General features: G+C 38.6%; 1 protein-coding gene and 1 long non-coding RNA gene across 2 annotated transcripts; both read left to right on the top strand.

Moving 5' to 3' along the window:
- The first annotated feature begins 865 nt into the window (after positions 1-865).
- Positions 866-2,557, top strand: LOC108370889 (uncharacterized). Its single transcript, XR_001848687.1, has 2 exons — positions 866-1,230; positions 2,400-2,557. It is a non-coding gene; the product is annotated as an uncharacterized LOC108370889 (long non-coding RNA).
- A 1,726-nt stretch (positions 2,558-4,283) lies between these two features.
- On the top strand, positions 4,284-5,078 carry LOC108370887 (piggyBac transposable element-derived protein 2-like; the record flags this gene model as incomplete). Its single annotated transcript, XM_017626314.1, has 2 exons — positions 4,284-4,722; positions 4,813-5,078. Coding segments are annotated over exons 1-2 (705 nt in total), but the record flags the coding sequence as incomplete, so codon positions are not given.
- Positions 5,079-8,977: the final 3,899 nt, after the last annotated feature.

Raw genomic sequence — 8,977 nt, 5'->3', positions numbered from 1 at the left:
GCCAGTTGGTTCTTTGAGAGTTTGTAGCCAGCGCAAAGCTGCATGGTCCGTTACCACAACCAATTCACGACCTTCAAAATATGGACGGAACTTTTCGATCGCTAAGAGAACGGCTAGGCATTCCCGTTCGGATGCTGTGTAATTTTGTCCGGCTTTCGGGAATTTCTTAGAAAAATACTGAACCACACGTTCATTCCCATCATGTTCTTGTACTAGAACAGCTCCCGCTGCGATAAGCGAGGCATCGGTATAAACCTTGAATGGTTTTGAATAATCGGCCATAGTCAGAACGGGAGTGGTAGTTAAACACTCTTTGAGTTTGAGAAAGGCTTGTTCAGCAGCGGTATTCCATTCAGTGGGTCCTTTTCGGTTTCCTTTATACAATTCACAAAGGAAAGCTGTGATCTCCGAAAAATTTGGAATAAACTTACGGTACCAGCCTGCTGCACCAACGAACCGTATGACTTCTTTTGCCATTTTGGGCCGTGCAAATTCAACAATCGCTCGAATACGAGATAGATTCGCAGATAAACCCTCTTGAGACAAAACGTAGCCCAGGAATTCCAATCGTTTACAACAAAAATTCGATTTGGATGTTGAGATGGTTAAGCCGGCCCCGCCAGACGTTTTGCAACAATAGCCAATATCTTAACGTGTTCTTCAAACGTCGAAGTGCAAATTATGAAATCATCGACATATGCGAATGCATGTGGAACTAAATCACGGAAAATTTTATCAATGAGAATGGCTAATGTGGCGGGTGAATTTCTCAACCCCATCGTCATGCGACGAAAAGCATAAAGTCTGTTACCGAATACAAAAGCGGTTTTCAGTTGACTCGATTCTGCCTAAGGAATAACTGTGCCTTAGACGGTCCCAAGCCCGGTTTGAGAAAACAGGAGGGAAGACAGGGGGCTTTGGTATTTCCAGGGTACGGGCTTGACAACCCCGTCTACCCCAGTTAAAGGCTACCAGTCCTGAGTCGGTGGAGGTTCAACTGGAAGAAGTCTACGGCTTTCGAGAGTCATACCAAAGACTTTAAAAATGGTGCCACGGGGAACAGATGCCCCCGGAGTGTTTTCGTCGGCGAGACGAGCAAAACTGGTGACACAAACAAGGCTTGCAAGGCAGGCAAGGCAAACACTGGCATGGCTTACACGACTAGAAAATGGAGAAAATGGTGAAAATGGAGATAATGGAGAAAACAGTTGTAATTGGAGGAAAAGTGTGGTGGAAACCGCTGGAAATGGTGAAAAAGTTGTGCGCAAGTTGAGCAATTCGATCCGTTGCGAAAGCTGAGCCGTGTCACCGCTCCTGGATGTGGAGGGTGCCCACGAGCGAGGCGAGTAGGACGTGTGAGATGAGCAAGACGGAGCAAGATGGTGAATGTGTGTCGAGCAACTCGATCGGTCGAAAGTTGAGCAAGTGGTGTCACCGCTCCTGGATGTGGAGGGTGCCCACGAGCGAGGCGATTAGACTTGTGAGACGAGCAAGACGGAGTATGAATGTGGAGTGAAGTAGTCGTGTAAGTCGTTCTAGTGTGAGCTGAGTCAGTTAAGTGGGTCAGGGTGAGTTGAGCCAGTCCAGCAAATCTCGCCGGCGAGCATTACTCCGGTCTGTTCATGGGTACGGCCCCTTTGGGGAGTATCGTGGTGGCTGTGGTTTAATACCTAAATGCGGGTAGAACCAGCAATGGTTCAATGTGGAGTTGCATTGCAACCGGATGTCGTGATCCAGAGAACGTCAGAGGTTTAGGTAGGCCTCGGCCCTACCAAGGTGGTAAGTGTGTCCACCACATACTGCCAATTGGTACTGAAGTGCTTGCAGTTCAGGGCAGTGATTAATGCAAAAATTAATCCGTTGTGCCAAATGCGGGCACCGTGGTTAAAGCCGTTGGCAGGAAATCACGTAAAGCCTACATGAAATCTGCCTAAGGAATTTGAAAGAAAGCTTGATACAGATCAATACTGGTTAGGTATTTAGCTGACTTTAGTCGTGCTAAAATTTGGTTAGTGTCCGTAATTGGATAGGCATTTGGAATGGTAATTTTATTCAGCTCTCNTCGTATTTATTCATGTGTACGCATTCTTCGCGAAAATTACAAGAAATAGAAACGTTTTAACCCATATTCGGCTGCTGGTCGATTTTTCGACCAACAAATTTCCAAGCTTATATTTCTAAATTTAATTGACATATGTTTTATCTGTTTACAGAATAATTAAATCTAGTATTTATTTGATGTTGGAAGGATAGCTATTTTTGAACAAAATGTTTTATGAAGAATTTAGTAAAAAGTAAAAAATATTTTTTTTTTATGTTTTTTTGTAAACTGAAAACAACCAAAGAATGGGAAACTAAAAAAGCAACAATNAAACAGTTGTAATTGGAGCAAAAGTGAGGTGGAAACCGCTGGAAATGGTGAAAAAGTTGTGCGCAAGTTGAGCAATTCGATCCGTTGCGAAAGCTGAGCCGTGTCACCGCTCCTGGATGTGGAGGGTGCCCACGAGCGAGGCGAGTAGGACGTGTGAGATGAGCAAGACGGAGCAAGATGGTGAATGTGTGTCGAGCAACTCGATCGGTCGAAAGTTGAGCAAGTGGTGTCACCGCTCCTGGATGTGGAGGGTGCCCACGAGCGAGGCGATTAGACTTGTGAGACGAGCAAGACGGAGTATGAATGTGGAGTGAAGTAGTCGTGTAAGTCGTTCTAGTGTGAGCTGAGTCAGTTAAATGGGTCAGGGTGAGTTGAGCCAGTCCAGCAAATCTCGCCGGCGAGCATTACTCCGGTCTGTTCATGGGTACGGCCCCTTTGGGGAGTATCGTGGTGGCTGTGGTTTAATACCTAAATGCGGGTAGAACCAGCAATGGTTCAATGTGGAGTTGCATTGCAACCGGATGTCGTGATCCACAGATCGTCAGAGGTTTAGGTAGGCCTCGGCCCTACCAAGGTGGTAAGTGTGTCCACCACATACTGCCAATTGGTACTGAAGTGCTTGCAGTTCAGGGCAGTGATTAATGCAAAAATTAATCCGTTGTGCCAAATGCGGGCACCGTGGTTAAAGCCGTTGGCAGGAAATCACGTAAAGCCTACATGAAATCTGCCTAAGGAATTTGAAAGAAAGCTTGATACAGATCAATACTGGTTAGGTATTTAGCTGACTTTAGTCGTGCTAAAATTTGGTTAGTGTCCGTAATTGGATAGGCATTTGGAATGGTAATTTTATTCAGCTCTCTCGCGTCCAAGCACACGCAACACGTTCCGTCTTTCTTCTTTACAGCCAGAATTGGTGACCGCCAAGGGCTTCCTTCGATGGTCATAATGATGTCACGACTACGTATTTTATCCAATTCGGCTTGAACTTGTTCAGCCACATATGGCGATACTGGATACTGGCGTTTCATGACGGGTTTTGCATCACCCGTATCAATTACGTGTTCGATCTGATTAGTGACGTTTAACCCATATTCGGCTGCAGGTCGATTTTACGACCAACAACTTTCCAAGCTTACATCTCTAAATTTAATTGACATATGTTTTATCTGTTTACAGAATAATTAAATCTAGTATTTATTTGATGTTGGAAGGATAGCTATTTTTGAACAAAATGTTTTATTAAGAATTTAGTAAAAAGTAAAAAATATTTTTTTTTTATGTTTTTTTGTAAACTGAAAACAACCAAAGAATGGGAAACTAAAAAAGCAACAATTAACTAGCTATGAAAATAAAAGTGTAATTTATTCAAATCGAAAGGAATCAGTCTAATTTTTTTGAATTTTCTGTATTTCAGAGGCACATACTTCTAAGTGGTCGATTAATCGACCACTGGCCAGAACACGTCAAGTAGACTAACATTATTTTTACCACAATTATAATTTATGTTCAGTGAAAAAATACGCGTGTGTCTTAATTATATGAAATATGTAATGATCAGTCCTAAAATATTTTCCAATATACTACTTTTTTATTTTAATTCTGGCAACTCTTCTCTTGTACGATATATTTGCCTCACTCTATGAATCGTTACATATGATCAGGCATGAGCAGAGAATGAGCACACGCTCAAAGAGCGAAATTAAATAAGCACACCAACATATTCTCACTTTAAGCAAACGATTGTTTGTGGTAGTGTCCACGTTTGCATATGATTTTAAAAAGGGATTTCCCCCAATATATTTAGTTTTATTTTGCAATTTGTAAGAGAAGGTTCTTCAGATTGCATGGTAAACGCTTTTGAAAGTTATTCAATAATTTTGGCTTAAAAATGCGAATTCGTAAATCAGTAAAAATGTGTGAAATCATGGAAATTCTAAATGAGCCATCTTCTGATGAAGAGAATGATCAAGGTGTCGCGAATGCAAAAGACGTCGACGTCGTGTACATTCCTCCTCCTAATGTGGATTTTGTCACCGATGAGGAAGATTTGGACGATGACCAGATCAATTTAAATGACAAAAACGATCTTTACTTAAGTGAAATCGCTGGTAATATCGAGTTGCAATATTCAGTGGAAGGAGATAACGTCGAGGATACAGTGGAGCTGAAACAGAGTGGAGTTGAAAAGCCATCAACATCTAGTGCAAATGGAAGACAAACGAACTCTGGCGGAGTTAAGAGGAAGTCAGATTTTTATATCCCCATATGGCGAAAACCCAGAAATTTTCAATATAGCAGAGCACCTGTAAACAACGAAGCTAATAAATTGGAAGAAATTTACGCAGAAATTGGTAAGCGATTAATTCACTATTTCTTATAAAGAACCTCTTCTACATATACATACCTATACACAGTATATATGTACATATCTGTACATACAGAAATTACGAATTTCACCAATGAGTACGCAAATCAACATAACGCAGCCATCAACGTCACAACAGTAGAAATACGTAGGTTTATTGGTATTTTGTACATTTCTGGGTATCATACCTTGCCACATATTGATCACTATTGGTCTGTTCGACCAGACATGGGCATACAAATTGTGAAACAAGCAATGAGTCGTAATCGCTTCAAAATAATTAAACGCTTTCTACATCTCGCGGATAATACCGATTTGAATACAGAAGATCGCTTTGCTAAAGTTCGTCCAGTTATTGATGCTTTAAATAAGAAATTTATGCAGTTCGGAGTTTTCAGCTATATTCTTTCTGTAGATGAACAGATTCCTTACTTTGAACGACACTCTTGCAAAATGTTTATCAAAGCAAAGCCGATTCGTTTTGGATTTAAGGCATGGTGTTTATGTTCAGAAAGTGGATATTTATTTTCTAGTATATTATATGGTGGAGCAGCGACTCCTCACGATAAGAACATTGGTCTAGGAGCACAAACTGTTTTGGATTTGCTTGCAAACGTATCTGACCCCGATTGCCACACTATTTTCTTTGACAATTTTTTTTCTTCTTATCATCTGATGTGCCTATTGAATTAGCATCGATTTTTTGCTACTGGTACTGTACGAGAAAATAGAATGGCAAAGGCTCCTTTGAGAAATCTAAAAAAGGAAACACGCGGGGAATTCGATCAATTGTTTGATGGTCGACAAGAAATACTGGCAGTTCGGTGGAACGATAATGGCGTTGTTAATGTTATTACTAATAATTCCACAGTCGAACCAATGGTATCTGCTAAAAGGTATTGCCGCAAGCAAAAGAAAACCATAATAATTTCACAGCCGAAAGTAATTCAGGAATAGAATTATGGCATGGGTGGGGTGGATCTTCATGATAACGCTGTGGCCCACTATCGGATATGTATACGAGGAAAAAAATGGTGGTGGCCAATATGGACTAACGCACTTGGTAACGCAATGGTAAACGCATGGAAGGTGCATTGTATAGTAGCAAAAATCCAAAAAACAAAGCCTCTTTCGCAAATTGATTTTCGTTCTGAAGTCACAAATCAATTGTTAACGTACGACAAGAAGGACGACGATGGAAATCACGATGAAGATGGAGACCCAGAACATCCGTCAAATCTTCCGCGGATCAATGAAAGTATACACGCCGTCATGAGAAGTCTTGAAAATAAATATCGACGCTGCACATAGGGGTATTTGAACGATTTAGGCGGCCAAAAACCAATTTGACAAAATTTTGAACGAAACTTAAAAAATTAGTCACATTCGATAGAGAACATTCCAAATAACATTTCCCAGTCCTCCTCACTTTTCTAACATGCGCAGCTAACGCTCAACGTTGACCGGAAAAAGAATATTCTAACGCTGCTTATAAATACATTTTCGCTCTCTTGAAAGATCGTGACGGTTTAAGTTAATATTTTCATTTCTGCATTGTATTCTTAAAAAGTAGTGATCGATCCGCATACAGAAGGTAATAATGTATTTAAGCGTAAATATTTTTTAATAATTTTATTAAGCAAAAGTTCTATTTAAATGTAACGAAAATAGCGAGTTTCAAACAAGTATTTTTTTGTTACTTTTTGTGAATATTAAGGAATTAGTTGTATCCCCGGGAGAGATCGCGTTATTATTCTTTGTTCAATTGAAAGCTTAGGAATTTCGCTAATATAGTGTGAAAAGATTGCCCGCAGAAAATGGCAGATAAGTGGTATTTCTTTAATCAGAAAATGTATTAAGGAAAAATCTAAAAACGTAACTAGTATATAGTAACACTTCTTTAGATCTATTTTAACACTAAAATTAAACTTTTTAGATGAATTTGAGGACGCTGAGGTAGAATATGAATCCATTTAATTTAAAAAATAAATAGTTTTCGAGATATTAGCAAAAGTCATGTTTTATAGGACTTTACGGTCCTGTTGCTAGAAATCTGCGGGAATGTAAGACGACCCTACCTATGTTATATATTTCGGAATAAACATTTGTCTTCCTTTACATGTTATATAAGTGATGATTAAATAAATAGTTTTTGGGGTATACAAGCTTTTAAATTTAGATAAATGTCAATTTAGATAAATCTACGATATTTCAGTAAATATTGTATCCAAATTATTGAAAATTGGTATGAGGGGTAAAATTTTGGAACAAAATTGGATTATTATTAAATTTTTAGGAAATGGGAGTGGCCCCACCCACTTATGATGAAATGCTGTATCTCAGTATCCGCTTCACTAATCCGTACCAAACTCGGTATGAGCCTTGCTTAGGCTATATCTAACATAATTGCTAAAAATTCTTAAAATCGGGCGATAACCACGCCCACTTCCCATATAACGGTAATTTACAGAAACGCGAAAACTGCGATAAATCAATAACTACTGAAGCTAATTCACTCAAAATCGATTCTTGGAATAACCTCTTAGCATTAAATAAAATTATTATAATTTTTTGGCGGCGCCATGCCCGCGCACTTTTGACCACAAATGTATATCTCGGTAACCGATTTATCAATTTGTGCCAAACTCGGTGCACTTAATAAACTTGGCATGGAAAAGCAATGCGTTGAATATACGAAAACTCCGATATTTCAGTAATGCAGGACGCTAATTTACTCCAAGTTAATACTTACAAAATTCTTTTAAAAATAAATAATTTATTATTACAAAAATCTAGTTTTATTACATTGGGTGCTTTCGAGCTATGGAATAATTACCGCAATATTGCAGACTTGTTTCTTTCCTGATTACATGTTGCTGATGCTCAACTGAAAGTTTTCTAAAATGCTGCGGAAATTGCGCAGTAAAAATTTTTACGTTGCTTTTGATTTTCCAATTATAAGTAACAGATTGTCTAAATTTTGTTCCTCGAACGTTGATGTAGGCAGAGTCGCCCAAATCTTCGCGTAGAACGTGATACTCTTTCATAAAAAGTAAAACTGCCGCTTTAATTGCACCTCGAATACACCCATTTCTTACCAATACTGTGATACATATTTAAATAAACTAATTAGTTCCTTAAATTAAAGTTGAATTTGATTTTTTAAACCCTGGAAGGTTGCTTAGAGATAAAGCCTTTTCCAACCCATTTCCATTGATATCCATATTGCAGCAATTCATTTAACTAATTGAACTAAATTTTTTAACAGGTGGCAACTCTGTTAATTTTTTAACCTATATTTACTGCATTTTAAACATTTACAATTCTATATATCAAAATACGTATTTTCTAAACATTTCGAGTTGAAATATTCATAAAAATAATTATGGCCGCATAAATCGGCTAAATGCCCCTATGTGCGCTGTAAGTTATGCAAGAAACATACTATTTTTACTTGCAAAAAGTGTAACGTTTATTTACATACTAAATGTTTCGATGAATATCATCAAAAGTTTTAAATTTTCATAAGAATATATGTATCAGTTTATGGGTATATTATAACAATTAATGCATTTTCTTCAAATAAAAGCATAAAGTTTGAGTTTAAGTTTTAAATTTATTATACAAATAATTAAAACAAAACATATATGTATTTTACCTACTTGACGGTTTATGGCCAGCGGTCGATTTTTCGACCAGTCTATATCTAGAAATCGGTTGGTCGGATTTGGATGAAATTTATAATTTTTCTTGATGAAGGTTCTAACCCCACGCCCTTGAAAGGAAATTACAGAAATACTGCGATTTCTGGTAGCGGCCGCAAATGGGTTAAAGGACCAGACTCAGGAGTTGGATTAAAAAGTCTGAGAACGGCGTCCAACTTTTGTCTTTGATCTGGGGTGAGATTATGTGGAAGGCTGAGGCTCGTTATTTTTGGGGTATCTAGTTCACCCTCTAAACTGAGTGTGGAAGCGTCAATTGGCTCCAGATCATTACTCATAGAAGATACCTGAGCTTGTTCTTTCCCACTCCCTGGTGGCTGGTTACAAAAATTAATAAATTTATCCGCCGTAACCATTTCGACTTTAGCAGATGCAACTTCTTCAGTATCACCTTTGGCTGTATGTTTAAAAAATCGTTGAACTTTCTCTTGGTTCTGCACCAGTTCGAAAAAGAAGGCCTCAAGGAATGTCCGTCCCATAATTGGGTGTTTCAGTGAGATAGGCACTACAAGAGTTGGC

Source organism: Rhagoletis zephyria, unplaced genomic scaffold (assembly GCF_001687245.7).
Source record: "Rhagoletis zephyria isolate East Lansing unplaced genomic scaffold, Rhagoletis_zephyria_1.1 Rzeph_scaffold_04547, whole genome shotgun sequence".
NCBI classification, from domain to species: Eukaryota; Metazoa; Arthropoda; class Insecta; order Diptera; family Tephritidae; genus Rhagoletis; species Rhagoletis zephyria.
The sequence above is the reverse complement of the archived record's forward strand: the minus strand, read 5'-3'. Positions and strand labels throughout refer to the sequence as shown.